A 20,053-nucleotide genomic window follows, 5' to 3' on the forward strand; every position below is an offset into this window, starting at 1 on the left:
TTATTCATCCTCTAGTTCTCCATTGTGGGTGGCCAACCACCAAGCTCTCCTTGGCCTCTGTGAGTTCATGGTGGACCATGGCTAAGTTAAAGGAGCTATTCCATGAAGAATTCAATAAGGAATTCAGGGTGATCCTCCAGGAGGGCACAGTGGCTGCTATAGCAACTCTCCAAGCAGCTTCCGATGCAGTGCACTCTGCAGCTCACACTATAGCCACAGCCACGTCCATGTGACAGGCACCCTGGCTGCTCCTCTCTGGCTTGTTGGCAGAAGCTCAACAGGCAATGCAGGACCTCCTCCTTGACAGTTGGGCTCCGTTTGTGGAGCAAAAGGACACTAAATTGCATGGGCTTAAGGACTTTTACAATACACTAAAGACACTAGAGCTGTATGTCCCTGGCCCAGCCCATAAGTAGTTCAAACCACAATAAGCTCAGGGTCAAGGGAATCAACCATGAGAAGAGCTGTGTCACCAGGAACATAGGAGTTACAAGCATCGTCCAGGCTACCTACCTTTAGCTGTCCCATCAGGCTTGACCCATAATAAGCAGGGAGCCAAAAAATCATTCTGAGGGTGCAGCAGAGGGCAACCTATCAGACTATTCCCCAGATCCGTGGAGCCTGATGTTTTTTTCCAGACACTTCTCTTTTTTTACTCTGAGTGCACTGCTATAACCTTGAACCTTTGGGTCCTGAACACAGTGTTTCAAGGCCAACGCCAGCTGCCCTAGGGATGGATCTGGCTCCTGCATTAGGAAGGCAAGATAAGGGACTTGCTGAAGTGAGGGAGGTGGGGTGGAATCTCTAGTGGCCTTGGGGATAGGGTATCAGCCTCCAGAGCACAGGGTGATGGGTTCAGTTGCTTCACCCCCTCCCAGTCTCCCTTGAAAGAACCTTTCTCACAAGAGTCTTCTAGTTTAGGAGGTTCAGGGGCTGCTGTAGCTGGGTACAGTAGGGGAAGTTCCTCTCATGGAAAGGCAGGGGTTCTATTCCTGATATTTTTTTTAAATTCCGAAGGCCAAGGGCGATTTCCATCCCATCCTGGATCTGCAAGACCTTATTGGAAACTTAAAAAACCTGAAGTTCCACATGCTCTCCCTGGCTTCTATTATTCCTTCTCAGGATCTGGGAGACTGGTATGCTGCCCTTGACCTGAAGGACACATGCTTTCATGTAGCTATCTTCCTGGTCACAGATGCTTGCTCTGCTTTATGGCGAGTTCTGCCTACTGCCAGTTTTTGGTCCTCCTATTTGGCCTGGCTACAGCATTATGGTGTTTACCAAGTGTGCGGCAGTGGTGGCTGCTTATCACAGTATCCAAATCTGCCCTTACCTTGATGACTTGTTGGTCAGTGGCAGCTCCAAGGCTTGAGTCCAATGAGACCTCTCTGTTTTGCAAGCCATGTGCCACGTGCTGGGACTATTGATCATTGACAAAAAGTGCACATTAGTTCCAGGTCAATGGATAGAATTCATCAGTGGGGGATGCAAGCAGAGCTCCCCGAGGCTCTTGTACATTTCAAAGACTGAAACAGCCGCAGTGGGAACTGGCATGAGCGGGGGACTGCTCGAGTCCCCCACTCGTGCTGTGCTTCCGGTGGTGCTTCTGCAGCACCTGCAGTAGAAACATGGGAGAGTGGGCACTTTCTTTACAATATTTTTACCCCGCCTCTCTATTTAAAATATTTGAGGCAGCTTACAATTTTTTTAAAACACAGTATAAATATATATATAAAAAAATTAACACTTTTTTTGAGTCCCCACTGGCCCCATGCTCCCTGCGGCGCGCCCCCCTTCTGTCTCTGAGAGGCAAGGGGGGGGGAAACAGGAACCAGCTTAAAAGCTGGTCTTCCCCCCCAGCACCCTCTTCAGGTGCCACCTACTGCCCCCTGCTGCCTCTATCAGAGGCAGATGGGGGGGCCTAGGGGAGGCTTCTGGGAAGTAGCCCCTGTCCACAGGGGTCCCAGGGGGCAGCTCCCCCCCGCCCCCCGTGGAGAGGAGCTACTCCCACTAAGTAGCCTCTGTTCACAGCAGACAACCTTGTCCTCCGAACAGAGGCTGCTCTGTCACTAGCCCGTTTGTGGCAGACTGGGCTATCTGCCACGAATGGGCTGCTGGACTCGGTGCGAACTGGGACCCAGCAGTCTTAGCTCATGTTGGTCGCTGCACCTCTGCATTTTAAATGTAGTAAGAGCCCAGTGGCTCTTTATTACATTTAAAATCCAGAGCTGCAGCACAGGTGGCTTCCGGAGCTGGCCCAAGCCGGGACTGCTCAGTCCAAGCTCGAGCCAGAACCTGGAGCTACCCCCGCTGCAGCTCTGCAGAGTGGTCCTATCAACTAATCGTGTAGCCAATACAAATTGTATTGGCTGTATGATTAGCCTGATAACCACATTTTAACATCCTTACTTCGCAATGGGTATGTAATCCATCATTATCCCAGCACTGGCACAGGATGCCTGTTTTTCTGCATGTTGACAGATGGTTCCTCAGATTCATCATGGGAACAAGTCATGACCAGTACAGGAAACTTCTCTTTGGACTTTCTGCAGCCCCTTGAGTCTTCTCCAAAGTTCTTGCGCTAGTAGCAGCCTACTTATACAAACAAGGCATTGTCATAATCCCATACTTAGATGATTGTCTTCTCCATCTGAATCTGACTCAGTTCATGCTGTATTGCAATTAACCTTTTCTCAAGTTTTACCTGCACAACATCTGAAGGTTATTGGGGTACACTTGGATGTGATACAGACCAGAACCTGTCCCAGCTGACAGATTTTCAGTACTAGTTGATCTCCCCTAGATCTCTGCAAAGACATGTCTCCAATTGCTCAGCTGCATGGTAGCAGTATATGTGGTGTCTCCATATGTGGCTACACCAAGGTGGGCAAGAGGCGGCCAGTGGTCTAGATCTGGCCTGCCAATGCTTGGATCTAGTCTGCAGCTGCCTCATTGGTATCCTTAGGCAGAGAGCAGCTCATGCTTTAAACATCTGGGTGCTCTGGATGCTGGGGAGGAAGGGAGGCTTTGCACACTGCCCCTTCTTCCTTCCGCCCCCCCTCCCCCCCCGCAAAATTGCTGAGCTCTCATTGGCCAGTTTCCAGACAGTAGGAGCTGAGAAATTTTGCTGGGGGCAGGGGCACTGTGTGAAACCTGCCTCCCAGCCACACAATGCCTAGAACGTAGCCACATGGTGCAGCTAGCAGATTAGCCTTAGACTGCAGCTCTGCTTCCTGCTGGACTGGTGGCTGGGAGCTGCCTCAATAAGTGTATCTCAGAGCCTACTTCTAGCACCCCACCTCTTCTGTCCCCCAACTTCCTGTCCCAGGCCACCAAACCCTCTGTACCCATTTCCCTCCTTCTCCAAGATTACAACTCCCTCCCAGACTCTGAACCCTCTCCTACATCCCTCCCTCAGGCCAAAATCCTCTCTTGCACCCATACCCCCCTCTCTAACCCTGTACCTCATTTCCCTGCCCCATTTCATCACCCAAACCCTCTGAACCCCCTTCTTCTAAGTCACAGCTCCCTCCCAGACTCTGCAAACTCTCCTAGAGTCCACACCTTCTCCTGGATCCTACACCTCAAGCTCCTGGCCCAGATCACAACATCCTTATTCACCCAAATTCCCTCTTAGACCTTACACCCCCTCCTGCACCCCAATCCCCTACCAAAAACTCCTTTCTGCACCCAGCCTCTGTCACAGACCCCACACCCTCTCCATAGACGTGCAGCCCTTGACCACTTGCCAAAATCTTGGCGTGGCGCCGCCCCCCCCCCATTACAAATTATTGCCCACCCTTGGGCTATGCATTGACCAGGTACCTCACAGGCAAGTCTTTGCAAATTCCTATTAAGTTCAAGGGCTAGCCACTCTGATGGACACAATCCAAAAACATCTGTGTCAGGGTCTCTTTCCTTCAGCCAGCATCATCTCCAGTACTAACAACTGATGCCTCCCCACTCTGTGAGAGTGTGCTCCAAAACGCCCATATGGTGAAGTCAGGTGGTTCCTAGTGGAATCCACACTGCTTCTCAACCTGTGGGCGGTCTATAAAGCCTGCTGGCATTTGATATATGCGATATAATGGACACTAACACCTGCATGTTCGACAATAACAGATAAGGGGGAACGAAGTCACATTCCCTATTGAACACGTCAGTCTTTCATCTGCATACTTCCCTGAAAACTGGAATATCTTTTGCAGACTCACTGAGCAGGAGACTCTCCCAAGACAACAAGTGAAAGCTAGATACAAAATGCCTAAACCACATGTTCAGCCGCTGCGGATTCCCAGCCAGAGATCTCTTTGCCATATTGGAGCATGTCAAATGCCCTCAATTCTTCTCAAGAGTGGGCCTGTACTCTCAGGCCCTTGGAAGTTGAGTTCCTCATTATGTGGGATGTCCCACTACTCTACCCTATCCTAACCATTCCTCTTTTATTCAGAGAGCATCAGAAAATATAGTGGGATTGAGCCTGATTCATTTTTATAGCTCCAACATGGCTATGAAAGATTTGACATACTTACCATCACACGAAGGAGGTAAGTCCTCTGATCCCTCTGAGGTCGATTCCATGCCTCCTCTCACAAGGTGCAGGTTAAATACCCCAGTCCACAGTCCCTGTAACTGAAGGCATGAGTCCACCATGTTTTTGAGATTTGGTGGTGATCTGTTCAGAGGCAGTAAAAGAGTCCCCCTACCCCTCTGCCCTTAAATAGCAGACTTAATGCACTTACCTCCAAAAATAGAAAAGGTTCTGATTCTGGTGCACCATCAATCCCATCACTGCAATGAGCGTTCTTTTATTGCTCATTCAAGACTGTATTTTGAATCTTTAAAAAATGGGTGTTATGCTCAAGTTCCATTTGTGTACACTTAGCCTCCATCACAATCTGCCATGCCAATATAGACAGTCACTCTGTCTTCAACCATCCACTCACAAAGAGATTCTTGAAAGGGCTAAAGTACCTTTGCCTACACGTACAAGGTCCCACTCCAGTTTGGGACCCTGGACTAATTTAGATAGATTCATGGAGGTTAGATCCATCAATGGCTATTAACCAGGATGGGTAGGAATGTTGTCCCTAGCCTCGGTTTGTCTGGAAATGGGTGACATGGTGATCACGTGAGGATTTCCTGTTATGTTCCCTTCCTCTGGGGCATCTTGTATTGGCCCCTGTTGGCAGACAGGGTACTGGGCTAGATGGACTATTGGTCTGACCCAGTATGGCCCTTCTTATGTTCTTATTTAGTGCTGCCTCACCAGACCACTGTTCAATCTCTGTTCAATTGTCTAGCCATGAAAATAGCATTGGCTTGATGGGTAGGAGAAACTAGAACTATCATAGTATGTCCTTTACACAGCTTTTCTATAAAGACAAAATTACATTACATCCACATCCAAAATTCTTACCCAAGATACCTTCATCCTTCTATTTAAATTAACTTGTCTCCCTTTCCTGATTCTTCTCAAACCCCAAAGCAGTCAGCTGGAAGTGATGTTACACACCTAAGATGTCAGGTGAACATTAGTTTTTTACGTGGATAGAGCTAAATCTTTTGGACAGTAATCACATTTCTTCCTCTCAGTGACTGAAAGATCAAAAGGCACGGCCATTTTCAAACAGTGCCTTTCCAAGCCCATCTCCCAGTGTGCACACTTTTCCAACCAACTATGCAATCAACAGTCTCTTCCAAGAACTTGAACACATTCTACCCACTGTCTCACCAACTTGATTGCCTTTCTCAACAACGTCCCAGTTATTGACATTTGCCAAGCAGTCATCTGGGCCTCCACGGACACTTTTCGATGTAATTGCATAATTACCTATGATTCAACATCAGCTCCTTACTAGGACATGTTCTCCTATCATCCACACTAACTGTCACTCCAAAGCACCAGCTTTCCAACTAGGGGCATTGCTTTGCAGTCACCTACAGTGGCACCCATAGGGACATCACTCAAAGAAGAAGAGAAGGCTACTCACCCAATGGAGTAACTGTTGTTCTTTGCGATGTGTATCCCTGTGGGTGCTCTGCTGTCCCCCTCATCCTCTCTGCTTTGTATTTGAAACATAAGCTCTGCAGTACAGAAAGAACTGAGGTTAGTTGGACTGCAAAGCCCTATATGTGTTCCAGTGGGCACTGCTAGGAGATGTAAGGAGCACTGCTGCACTTACATTGGCGCACCTATAGGGGATGCATCTCAAAGAGCCTCATTTACTGCACAGGGTAAATAATTTTCTCTTTCCCACATACATTACCCTGCTATGCATGCCTCAACTCTGATCTGGTGGTAGCTTCCTCAGGAGAAGACAGGAGTAATTCAGTCTGTGTCCCTCCCCATACAATTCTAGTCTCTGTGAACCAATTAGTGCAATAGATGATAGTGGGTTTTGGTGTGGAGTTAAGACCTATCCAACTGACGTAGGGGGCCACTAAATACCTGTTCATGGGAACAACTTTTAATTTCTGCTGAGCTGGGCTGGTTTCAAACTAGTGAAAAGTTTTGTACAAGGTTCTCTCTAAGCTGTGGGGTATCACTACCCCGCAGCTGCTTAATCAGCCCCATTCAGCTAGGGGCTCAGGGCTCTACACATGGGAGCTGCCTGGCTGGACGGGGCTGATTAAGCAGCTTTGGGGCTGTGCTCTTGTGCCGCTTAGAGGGAATCTTGGTTTTATAGTAACTTTAGCAATGTATCTCAGTCTGCCAGTGAGTATTAATCTTCAAGAATGAGATTTATTTTTTGGAAAGAGGGGTTTATTAAACCAAATTCTGATCTCTTTGGCATTTACACAGGCATAGTCTCCCACTTTCTGGAGACACTGGCAGAATCCCCCTTTTACATCTTTGTCTACATCAAACACACTTTAAAACTGCTCTAGTATGTTCTTGAAGGGATAGCTTCCATTAACAAAAAATGATACAATAAGAAAATGACTATTAATGCATTATCCACATTCACCTCTAAGTACACTATTTTACAATATAATAGCATTTCAACAATTATGATAATTCCAGGTTCATCACACTAGCTTGAGAGAGGTTATATACAGGGCTTGACAAATCTGTGTATACTCACCTGTGGTGAGTAGATTTCAGCCGGTCGCCCTGTTCACCGGCAGCGGTGCATGCGAGTGCGGGTCTGGCGCATGCGAGACTGGCGAGTGGATTTTACTGCAGTTTGTTGAGCCCTGGTTATATAGATATACATCTGTAAGACTAGGGCTTTAACAAAGTTAAAAAAGAGCTAGATAAATTCATGGAGGCTGGGTCCATCAATGGCTATTCAACGGTAGCTAATGGTGTCCTTTGCCAACTGCAGAGGAATAGGGGGGAAGCATTTGAAGGAAGAATTAAGTGGACATTCTGTAGAATACAAGGTTTTGGGAAGGGGGGGTGCAAGAAGGGTGTGTGTGTTTCTCAAATGCATGACATTCTGTCAGCTGTGGGAGAAGATATGACAGATCTGCTAAATGTGTCACACAAAATACAACATTTGGCAGGACTGAGAATATAATTCCCCAAGATGGAATTTCACCAGCAGCTCAGTTTTGTGTGTCATCTGAAAGACAGCATTCACAGCAACACATGGCCTGATCCTTCTCCTCCTGATTTCAGTGGGATTAATTGATGGGATTATCTCAATAATGAGATTTGAACAAGATCTGCAATTCTGCATCCATTTTCACTCTCCCAAGAGAAAACTGATTTATTTGGTGGCAAAAGATATACAAAAAATTATTCTGGTTAGGTTTTTGATTCCGGAAGGGCATTTAAACGAGCTTACGTTCCTTCCTCAATTGAGACTTTGGTCTGCTTTATGATAGGCCACAACCTGCTGCTGAATAAAAGTGGGTGTTGAGATCTGTTGCATTTCTTCCCCCTGGCCTCACAAGCAGCTGTGCTTCATGTGTTTGTCCTCATAGCTCCCACTTGAAGCACATGTGCTCCTGTGCACACAAGATTGGAATCTTTTGGCCGGCAAGTGTCTGGGTTTGTGCAGACTCCCTGCATGACCTCATGCCTCTAACCAAGGGCATACAAGCCAGCGTGAGCCTCAGTTGTGACTTTGTTCCTTCTTACTGCCCATGACAGTGAGACAGGACCTCCACCGTGTGGCAACTGTGACTCCATAGCTCTTTGTTATCTTTAGTGTTAGTTCAGTGGTAATTTTTCTAGCAGGGGGACAAGTCTATCTGGCTTATGAGGCAGCTATGCTCTTAAACAGGCCTGGCCAAAATACGGCCCGCGGGCCGCATCTGGCCTGCGGAGGCAGCAGGGAGCCCCAGGCAGGCTCCCCAACAAGGGCAGAAATGCAGCTGCAGGCCTCCATTTCTGTGTTAACTGGAGGGAAGGGGGGAATTTTTAGGAGCCATCCCGCCCCCAGCACATTCCCATTGGCCGGTTTCTGGCAGAAACTGGCCAATGGAAGCTGCTTGTTAGATTAACAGGCAGCTAAGAATAATCATGCCCCCTCTCCTGGGCTCAGTTATTCATGAAGCACATGGCCAGGCAGGCTTGCTGGAACATTTTAAGCTCTGCAGGCAGGCAGGCTAGTTTGGTAGCTGTCAAGTCTCTTGGCCACAGCCTGCTTCTGGCCCTCCTGCCCTTTCCTGCCCCAACTCTCTCCCCTCCCCCAACATACCCAAACCTTCTGTCCCCGTCTTAGATGGATTCCCCCTCCCAGATCTGGCATCCCAATCTCCTGCCCCAGATCACAATCCCCTCCTACCCTAGGTCACATCCCAAACTCCTGCACTACAGTCCCCTGCCCTAGGTCACAATTGCCTGCTTCATCCCAATTCCCTCCCAGACTCCACTCTCCCTTGTACACCTCAATCCCGCACCCCAAGCTCCTTTCTGCACTCAACCTCCATCCCATACCCCGCATCTCCTCCATTAATATCATGAAAGACTGCGGCCCTCGAACATTTTCCAAAATCTTGGAGTGCCCCCTCCTCAAAATTATTGCCCACCCTTGCTCTTAAATTATAGGAATATTATGTTTTATTGGCCTTCAAGTGTTCAACATGCAGACCTTGTTCAAAACACCCTCAGAAAGTTTAAGATGTCTGTTTGAGAGCTCCAATACAGATAATTTCAATGAAGGGTGTGTCTGACTCTGAAACCATCCATCAAAAAGAAGCATCTACTACAGGGGTGGGCAAGAGACTGCCAGAGGGCTGGATGCGGCCCAGCAAACCACCAGATCCAGCCTGCAGCTGCCTCACTGTGACCCTTAAGCACAGTGTAGTGGCAGCTGCTTTAAATGTGATAGTTCTATTCTGGGAGGGAGGAGAGAGGCTTTATGCTCTGCCCCGCCCCTCAGCAAAATCTCTCAGTTCCCATTGGCCAGTTTCCAACCAATAGCAGCAGAGATATTTTGCTGGGGACAGGGGCAGCCAATGAAACCTGCCCCCCATTCCTTCACCCTGTACTGAGCAGAGCCATGTGGAGCAACTTGCGACTGCAGCCTTCATGTTCATGCAGGGCTGCTGACTAGGAGCTGCCTACATAAGCACCTCTCAGCTAAAGCCTGCCTCTGGCACCTACACCCCCTCCCCCCAACTACCTGCCCCAGGCCACCACCCAAACTCTCTGTACCCCTTTCCCTCAGGTCACAGGTCCGTCCCAGACCCTGCACTCTCTCTTACACCCTTCCCCTAAGCCAGAATCCTCTCTGGAACCCATACCTCCTCCCTGATCCTGCACTCCATTCCCCTGCCCCTAGTCATCACCCAAACCCTCTGCATCCCCTTTACTGAGGTCACAACTCCCTTCCAGACCCTGCACCCCCTCTTAGAACCCCTCCCTCAGGCCAGAATCTTCTCCTGCACCCATACTCCCTCCTGGACTCTGCACCCCAAGCCTCTGCTCCAGATCATAACCCTCTTCTTCACCCAAACTCCCTTTCAGACTCCACACCCCCTCCTGCACCCCAGTCTCCTACCCCAAGCTCTCTTCTGCACCCAACCTCTGTCCCAGACCCCAAGTCCCCTCAGTAGAAATGTGGCCCTTGATCACTTGCCAAAATCTTGGAGTGGCCCCCCATTACAAATTATTGCCCACCCCGATCTACTACCTCCAAGCTATTCTCAGCAAGTGCTCAGGCATGCTATTTTATGACCCTCTTTTCCTGTGAATGAGAAGTTCTTTACATTTGGTGAACAAACTGAGTGATGGTTGGGCCCACTATGCCCTTGGATAGCAGGGCAAGAGGATGTGCACGGTACAGTCATGGCCTCTATGGGCATTTCTGGCCAAAATAATCCAATCTTGCACTCTCTAGGGCACATGTGTACCTAGAATGGGAATCATGTGGACAAATATCATAAAGGACCGCACTTACTGTAAATTAAGTAACTAGTTCCTTTTCCATTAAGCTTTGGGACCAATAAGATACTTGTTCATGTAGCATGGCTGTATGTACAAAAAATTAAATGTGCTGTGTTCAGTGCATCTTTTTCATGAGATTAGCTTTCCCACTGGTCAGAAAGCTGTTTAATTGTTTGCATAGTTTTTATTTGTATTATGATAGTGCTCAAAAACTCCAGTGAGCATTGGGACCCCATTATGATAGGTGCAGTGGAAACATGGAGGAAGAACCCGTTCCTGCTCCTATGAATGTATAAATTGTATTGATTACACACAGAATACACACATATTATTGTATCATCATAGATTATCTTTTCTCTAATCATTAATATAATGCACTCCTATACCAGTACTACTTTAGTGGGTTCTTATTTCTCTTCCCTATGTTCTTTCTTGCCAAGAAAGCAGAATTTTATATTAAACGTATTTTTAACACTAACAATGAAACTGCCTTAAAACAAAATAAATAATTCTGTGGAGTGTTTTCCCTCTTATTTCCATAATTTCTTTTGCTCTCTTGTATTACAGAAAGAAAAACCGGGAGACACACAATGCAGGTAAGAACAGCAATGTTTTATTGTTCAGATTTGAACTGCACAGTTCTTTCAGTTGCTTACTCCAGTCTGCTTGAAAACATACAAGGACTAGTACATTTGTAGTGGGAAGTATCCACTTATTGGAGTGTATTACATGATAGGACTCCAGAGCCTCACATGGAACACCTGTTGCAGAGCTTCTCCATGGGCAGCCGAAACCATCCTTTAGTTTGCTTAAACCAACGGTAGGAAACCTAAGGCCTGGAGGCTGGGTGGGAAACCTAAGGCCTGGAGGCTGGATGTAACTCCTGGGTTGCCTGTATCCAACCCCCAGGGTTCCCTCTCAGCATTGGGGAGCTTGTGTTGGTGCTCCTGTTCTCTCGCCCTCCCCCCACACACACAGCTGGAGTGCACAGAATCTTGTTGCCTGAGCCGCACTAGGCTCTGCTCTGAGAGGAGAATGTGGGGAGTGTCTCCTTCTCAGTCAGGGGTCACATCAGTGAAGGTTTGCTTGTTTGGTTTTTTTTTATTTTGCTTCTTGTGTGCAGCCTCCGACTGATTTTTCGGTGGGTCAGCAGCCCCTGACCCAAAAAAAGGTTCCCCACCCCTGGCTTAAACTATGGAAAACGTATAGTGTGATAATATCTTTGGATAAACAAGAGAGGCCCTCTGCATATGACCCTTCACTCACATCTCTTGTTCCTACCAAAAATCTCTGTGAACACCTTGGCTTCTTATTGAATTGTTAATAAACTCAGTGGATCAATACTTTCTATTCAGCTATGAAGGAAGATATAAGCAAAAGCAAATACTGGTTTTGTGAATATATTGTGGGAATAAGCATATAAAGTACATGGAAATCTTGGGAGGCATCTGATACACAGAATGCATTTTAACTTTTAGATGTCTTGGGTTGAATATTCTGACATGGAATTTAAGGATGTTAAAATGGTTAACCAGTTAAATGAAAGTGCTTAACCAGTTAACCGAGATCCTGCTGCCAAGCTGGCCCCTCCACTGCCATGGGGTCCTGCCATGGCCGAGGTTCTGCTGCCCAGCCCCATCACAGCCAGGGCTGCTTTGTCCTAGCACCATTGGCTGCCTCCAGAATTCAATGGCAAGGGCCAGTTAACTGGTAAGCATGCTGGTAAGCCTCATGCTTTACCAATTAACTGGTTAACATCACTAATGAGAGTACTCCTAGCAGTGGTTCCCAAACTTTTTGGCATCACGCCCCCTTTTTGATTTTTGAAAAATCCTCACGACCCCCACCCCCCAACAACAAAACTTGTTGAGGAAAAAAAAGGGGGGGGGACTGACTGGGGAAGCAAAACCTGATGGTGGAGGAGGGGGCTGGGTTGCCTCACGCCTTCCCCCCCGTGGAATTTCTTCATGCCCCCCAGTTTGGGAACCCATGTTCTGTAGTATAAATTTGCATTGCATTTCAATGAACACCACCAGCCCAGAAGTTTTCCATAGAACCAATCTGTACTTTGTGGAGATTTTCCCTCTCCCCTAACACATGCCCTTTCCTCTCTGTTGGTTCCCAGCTTAAGCAGTGTTTGGGAGCTCTCAGCTGCAGGACAGGTAGAGGGGCAGTTTAGGTTCAGAAAGGCAGATTTCAGGCAACTCAGAGAAATAATGGTCATGGTCCCGTGAAAAGACCAGTTGGGGGGAAAAAAGAAATCAAAGGAGGCTGGCAGTTCCTAAAACATGTAATGGAGACTCAATAGCAAGCTTTTCCAATGCAGAGGAAAGATAAGATGAGCTACAAGAGGCCAATGTGACTTCATGAGGAACTTTTTGAGTATCTAAAAACCAAAAGGGATACATACATTGAAGATAATGTGATATGTAACCGTGTGGATTTGTCAAGAAAAAATCGTGTCAAACCAACATAATAGCATTCTTTGACAAGGCAACAAGCCTTGTGGGGAGAAGTGGTAGGTGTAGTATATTTTGACTTTAGTAATGCTTTTCATATCGTCTTACATGACCTCATAAACAAAATAGGGAAATACAAGCTAGATGGAGTTCCTATAAGGTGGGTGTATAACTGGTTGGAAAACCATTCTCAAAGATTTGTTATCAGTGGTTTACAATCAAACTGGAAGGGCATATTGAGTGGGGTCCTGCAGGGATCAGTTCTGGGTCTCATCAGTGATTTAGATAATGGCACAGAGAGTACACTTATAAAGTTTGGTAGACGATACCAAGGTAGCAGGGATTGTAAGTGCTTTTGAAGATAGGATTAAGATAGTATTGTGTCCAGTTCTGGGTCCCACATTTCAGGAGAAAGGTGAACACATTTGAGAGAGTCTAGTAAAAAGCAACAAAAATGATTAAAGATCTAGGAAATGACCTATGACAGAAGAGTGAAAAACTGAGGGTTTTTTAGTCTGGAAAAGAGACAACTGACGGTTTTCAAGTGCATAAAAGGTGGTTGCAAGGAGGAGGGAGAAAAATTGTTCTCTTTTAACCTCTGAAGAAAGGACAAGAAGTAATGGACTTAAATTGCAGTGGGTGATTTAAGATGGACACTATGAAGAACTTCCTAACTGTCAGGGTTGTTAAGCACTGAAATAAATTGCTTAGGGAGGTTGTGGAATCTCTATCATTGGAAATTTTTAAGAGCAGGTTAGACAAAACATTTGTCAGGGATGGTCTAGGTCCGTTGTGTCCAACTCGCTAGCCACTAGCTACGTGTGGCTATTTGGTCGGTTGTTGGCTTGAACAATGTGGACAGTTAACCGGCTGAGCAAGGCTAGTTCGCTATAGCAGGAGCCACTATAGTGGCTACTGCTTCAGAACTGGTTGGATACCATGGGTCTAGATAATATTTAATCCTACCCTGAATGCAAGGAACTGAACTAGAAGACCTCTCCAGTCTAATGAGTCTATACAGAAAATGGAGAGAGGAGCATATCACCAAGGAAATATACATTGGAATAGCACAAGCATGTTGGGATAAAATCAAGAATGCTGAGGCAAAGAAAGACTTACAGCTTTCAAGGAATGTTAGAGATAAGAAGAGCTTCTTCAGAGATGTCAAACAAAAACGGACAAAGATGGTGTGGGGTCTGCTGCCCAATGGAGAGTATGAGCCAGTACTGAAAGAAGAGAGAAAGGGAAAGCTGCTTATTACCTACTTTGCTTCAGTCTTCTCTCAAAAAATAACATTTGGTTGGATGCCAAGGGAAGTTACTATAGATGATAAAAGGGAAGTGATGCAGGTTGATAAGTAAGAACACGTCAGAGATTTTCTGACTAATTTGAATGAATTCACATCAGTTGAACTGGATGTGGTACACCTCCGGGTACTGAAGGAATTAACTGAAGAAATCTTGCAGCCACCGGCAATAATATTTGCAAACTCACGGGTGACAGGCGAGGTCCCAAAAGACTGGGAGGGCTAACTTAGTGCTCATCTTTAAAAAGGGAGGAAAAGGAGGAGCCAGGGAAGTACAGACCAATAAACCTGATTTTGATACCTGAAAAGCTACTAAAGCAATGTATAGAACATTCACTTTGCGAATACCTGGAGAACAAAGGAGTGATTGGTGGCAGCCAGCATCGATTTACTAAGAACAAATCATGCCAAACCAGCTTGATTTCCTTCTTTGACAGAGTAACTGGTTTGGTGGATAGGGGGAATGCAGTGGACATAATATACCTGGACTTCAGCAAGGCTTTTGACACAGTCCCGCATGACACTCTGATAGGTAAGATGGAGAAATGCGAGCTTGGTGGAACTACCATTAAGTGGATACAAATTTGGTTAAACAGCCACAAGCAAAAGAACAATTATTAAAGGAATGTCAGATCGGAGGGAGGTCTCAAGTGGGGTTTCACAGGGTACTGTTCTGGGTTCTGTGCTGTTAAATATTTGGATGTACGAATAGAAGAGCATAATGATCAAATTTACATACAACAAAGTGGGGAGAGGTGGGGTTGCCAATACTTTGGAGGATAGAGCTATATTTCTGAGGAATATTGATAAAGTGGAGAACCGGGCTATAGGCAATAAAATGAAATTCAATAAAGACAAATGTAAGATGCTACACTTCGGGAAGAAAAACAAATGCACAAATACAAAATGGGGGATAACTGGGTTAGCAGCAGCTCCACTGAGAAGAATCTGGGAGTTGTGGTGAAACACAACCTCAACAAGAATCAACAGTGTAATACTGTTGCAAAAAAAGCAAATGTAATTTTAGATTTCATTAACAGAGGCAAGTTACAGGAAGTGATAGTACTGTTCTACTTGGCACTCAATAGGCCTCAGCTTGAGTACTGTAGAAAACACGTAGAAAAACTGGAAAAGAACTAAAGGCAAGATGATCAAAGGGATGGAATGCAAGCCATATGCACAAAGAGTGAAAGAACTGGGTATGTTTAGTTTGGAAAAGAGGATATTAAGAGGGGACATGATAGTGGTCTTCAAATACTTGAAAGACTCGTTTTAAAAAAAAAGAGAGAAGTTTTTCTCTCTTGCCACAAAGGATAGGACAACAGGCAATGGATTCAAACTACAGCAAAGTAGATTTACATTAAATCTCAGGGAAAACTTCCTTACTGCAAGAGCAGTAGGACAGTGGGACAGGCTGCTTAGGGAGCGTGTGGAAGTTCTTTCACTGGAAGTTTTCACAGGATGCTGGATAGCTATCAGTCTTAGATGGCTTAAATACAACAAATCCTGCATCTTGACAGGGGATTAAACTAGATGACCTTTGCAATCCCTTCTAATTCTGTAATTCTAGATTTGAACTAATTTATCTCAAGAGTTCTGATCCAATTTTGCTTCCTAACAGCCAGTGTATTCCTCCCTGGAACAGTGGTAACTAGTGATATTCCTGCCTTGAGAAAGTTGTTCAGTGCTTAGAGTAGGATTGCAAGAATAAGGGATCTTGGTTTCTGTTCCCAGCTCTGGCATTAACCTACTGTGTGGCTTTTCCTATATTACACAAAGATGGTGAAATTTAATGTTTGCATGAAGTTCCTGAGATGAAAGGTACTAAAGGTAGTACTAATGACAGTACTAAAGGTAGTAATTTAGTGTATTAAGATGTAAAATCCTAGATTAGCCATTTTCATAAGGGTTAAGAAGTGTTAACAAATATACTTTGTACAATCTAGCATTATAATTAACGACATCTATACTTAGAATGGCAACACTTTGATAATCCTAAAATCATGATTTTACTTGCTCATATTTTTTCAAAGCTTTCATCGATTGGGCTGAAGTTTTCTAGTAATGAGGCCTGAATTCTTTGTGACCTGCACAGTGTATAGTCATTTGCACCTGGGCAAATCCACTTTGGAAGTCTGGAAGGAATCAGACCACTTGGGCCAGATGTTACGGGTATTTGGAGGCCTAAAGATACACATAGGCTTCTACTGAGGTTTTCGGAAATGCCTAGGTGCCTAATTCCCATTGATTTCAAGACACCTAATCTTTTTTCCAGTGCCTTGAAGAGAGAGTTTACTCATTTACAAAAAAAAGTATAATAGTGAATCCTTAGAGTAGTTTATAGTAAATATTTTTGTAATCAGATCAGACTGAAATTGAGAGTGCCACCTACCTTTACCTTCCAGTGCCCCTAGTGGTCACCTTTATCTTCTTCAGTTTATGAAGTATAGAATTGACTAGAAAAGTACTTTGTTCAAGTCTTTAGTTTCCATAGCTACTTCTGAGTTTAGGTTTGCAAATATTTTTCTTAGGCTCCAAGGTTTAGATTCCATTTTTGATTATTTTGCATTTCCTATTAGATTTATTGAAAAAAATACTTTGATGTCCTGTATCCCAAATAAGGACTATCTTGCAATTTTTTCAGCAAAATCTTTTACACTTATGGCCATCTTTACTGTAACCTGTTTATTGAGAGAGGTTAATATGCCAGATCTGGAGGGAGAAACTATGTTTTTTTTCCAAAACAAATTTTGAGATGTATCAAAAAATACACTGGCTTGGAGAAAGAAGTTACTGCTTCTAAGAGCCAAGAGTTTGTCTTTGCGTTTAACCTGATTGTATTTCTATCTAAACTTTGTCTTAACCGTTTTTATTATTTTTGTTGTTTTTATTATTACTATAGTATGTATATTATAGTGATACCCAAAAGCTCTGGACAAAAGTATGGCTCTCCTATGGGAAGTGGACAGACAGAAGGGGATGCAACCCCTGCTTCCAGAGAACTTTATTCAAAGGTTTTAATGATACTAAGGCTCTTCTAGCTAGACAGGTGAATAGTAAGGATACTGTGAGCTTGATATTGAAGATGAGTTATCAAGCCCATTGGTATTGTAATGTAATGAACCTTTAATTCATTGATTGACACTCTTTTTAGTTGTGAAATTGTTACAGATGATGTGTGACACTGTTTCTCAAAATAACGTCCTAGAACTCCCTTATTCACCTCTGTGATGTGATTCTGATATGTTTTGTACAAAGTATGCCTTTGTGAGGTATCATTTGAGAAGTCATGATCTGTAGAACATTGCTGTCTTGTTGAATTATATGTATCATCACTGTATATGGAGTTATGAGATTTTGCTATATGATTATTACTGAAATATGTTGTGAGTCTTGGAGACACCCCCAGTGTCTCAGTCTGGGAGACACCCAGACAGGTGTTAAGTGACCGTCATCAGCTATTGATCAGCAGGAGCATTGTAAACAAGAGATTTACAGTTCAGTAAGAGACAGTTACTCAAGCTCTACACACAATGGGGATTGCTTAACTCCGTGACTCAGCAGGGTATCAGGACACATGATGCTAGATTTCATGTTTGAGGGAGTATTTTTCCAGGCACAGGAGCTGTGAGTATGAAGTAAGGAACTGTGGCATCATGAAACCACCTTTTCTCCTCCCCCATGTCAACACCTGGAAATAAGATACTTTGGAAGACAAAGAGAAGCCTTCATGAACTAGGGGGAAGGAATGGTCCCAGCTGGAATGCTTTCTAGCAAGTATGAACTGTGAACTGAATTCTGCCTTCAGTACCCAGTAGGATGAGAGAAACTGCTTGATTGAAATCTTGCTTGGTCTAATAAAGTTAAGAATTTATTGTGATTTTTACCTTTTTATTTCTTATGTAACCAACTCTGACTACTATGCATAACACTTACAATCACTTAAAATCTGTCTGTAGTTAATAAACTTATTTTAATGTTTTATCTTTATCAAAGAGTTTGTCTAAAGTGCTTGGGGAATCTGTTCAGATTACATAGGCTGTTGCATGTCCACTATTTTTTGATGGAACGACGAACTAATTAATGAGTTTGCACTGATCAAGAGAAGGTTTTGAGCAGATTAAGATAGTATATTTCTGGGCTACAAGGCTAAGAGCTGTGGGGATTTGCCAGTGTCTCCCCATGTATATGCCATAAGTGGCTAGTGCATTCTTGCAACTGCATGTTGCTGCATGTTGTTGATTGAGTGAATGCAGCATCTGGAGGGGTTTGTTAGTGACAAGCAGCAAAGCATCATGGGACAGCCCAGGCTAAAGAGTTAAGAGGGACACAATGGTCCCACAGTTTCATGTGGTATCTTAGGAAGTGTCACAATAAGCTATGTAAAACTATAATTAAATAGCTTCTAGGTTATATGCCTGAAATATCTGCTTTGTGAATAAGAAAATGTACTATGGAAAATCACTCAGTTTATTTAGATATATAGTAATCTGTTGTTCTTTCAGTCTTTTATCTCTTTGAGAATCTATTTTTTTGCATTTGCTGTTTATAAAGAAGGATAGTCTTTTGTTGTCAAGGTATTGGACTGAGACTCAGGAGGTCAAGGCTCAACTTTGCCTCAAATGTGGTATGTGACCTTGGGGCAAGTTACTTAACCCCTAGTTCAGCAAGGTACCTTATGAAAATACCCATGTATTTAAAGTTAGGCACGTGCTCAAGTACCTTACTGAATTAGTGCCAATGACTCTTTGTGCCTCAGTTCCCCACCTGTAAAATAAGGGTAATAAAACATTTTCTCCCATGCTGATAAGATCATAAGCTGTAAAGCTGCCTCTTATTTTATATTTGTACAGATTTTTTTTTTAGCATAATTGGGTTCCAGACTGGAGCCCTTTAGCCACTATTGTATTATAAATTGTAAAAATACTCTATGGGCTTATGTCAGTAGTTACTGATATGCTGAAATGATAAATACAATTTAAAAAAAATATGAATGCACTCATCTTAAATGGATGTGGTAGAACTCATGTATTGTCCACTTGTAGTAATTCTGCCTAGTTGTAGCTAATTCCAGCCATAAAGGAGGCCTGCCATTTGGGTATATGAGTGGGTTCTGGTTGGTGATTTGCCAGTTGGAAGAACCTTGGGACATGTCATGTCAGCAACTCACTCTGTTTGGAAAGAAGCTATATGTCAATTTTTAACTTGTATCTGAGTAACAGATCAAAACATCTCAGAAATCAGCTGCAAAAGCGGCTGCTTAACCATGCTTCCCTGTGGAGGAATAACATTTGAAGGCAACTGATTGCACGTGGAAGAAGGGGAGAGGCTAACAAGCTTTAAAAAATAAGTAGTCCCGTGGCACACTAGCAACTATCAGAAATATATAGCTTTTGTGGGCAAGATCCACTTCATCAGATGAATTGGAGTGGAAATAACAGAATCTAAGATATGTATAACAGCAAAGAAGTGTGTGTCGTTTGTAGGACTCGTGTCAGTGAAGCTAATTAAGGTGATTGGATGTGTCCCATTCATAGCTTTTGATGCTAAAATGCAAGCTAATGTCAAAGGCAGGGGAAATTGGCTTTGTAGTGCATTAACCAGTCACGCCCAGGGTAACAGTGTCAAATTTGTAGATGAATTCCAAATTCATGTTCTCTGTGTTCTGATGCACCCAACTACATATAGAATTGGTGCTTCATCTTCAGAAAATCAGAGCCATTTCTTGTTTGGGGACTGAGAATTGGAATGGGAGACCAGTGTTTCATTCTTTGTGTTTTTGTGCTAATTAGTTTGTCCATCTCTGAAATGGGTAGTAATAATTATTTCCAACTTTGAGGTGCTTATTCAGTCTTTGAAATCCTCAGCTGAAAAGCACTATAAAAATATGAAGTATTGTTGTATGATGTACCATTGTTTTCACTGATTGTTTTTGATGATGCT

At 44.2% G+C, this 20,053-nt stretch overlaps 1 protein-coding gene across 2 annotated transcripts in view; it reads left to right on the forward strand.

Moving 5' to 3' along the window:
* Nucleotides 1–20,053, forward strand: part of USF3 (upstream transcription factor family member 3) — a 62,890-nt gene that overhangs the window by 13,197 nt on the left and 29,640 nt on the right. The window contains exons 4-5 of one of the 2 annotated variants that reach the window (XM_075905005.1): nt 10,913–10,941; nt 14,548–14,642. Coding sequence is in view for 1 of the 2 variants with exons in the window: in XM_075904999.1 (XP_075761114.1) it covers nt 10,913–10,941 (29 nt within the window). In the remaining variant the exon portion in view is untranslated. The remainder of the gene's footprint in view (nt 1–10,912; nt 10,942–14,547; nt 14,643–20,053) is intronic. The other variant, XM_075904999.1, reaches the window with a different exon arrangement.

The sequence above is a fragment of the Pelodiscus sinensis genome, chromosome 1, assembly GCF_049634645.1.
Source record: "Pelodiscus sinensis isolate JC-2024 chromosome 1, ASM4963464v1, whole genome shotgun sequence".
NCBI classification, from domain to species: domain Eukaryota; kingdom Metazoa; phylum Chordata; order Testudines; family Trionychidae; genus Pelodiscus; species Pelodiscus sinensis.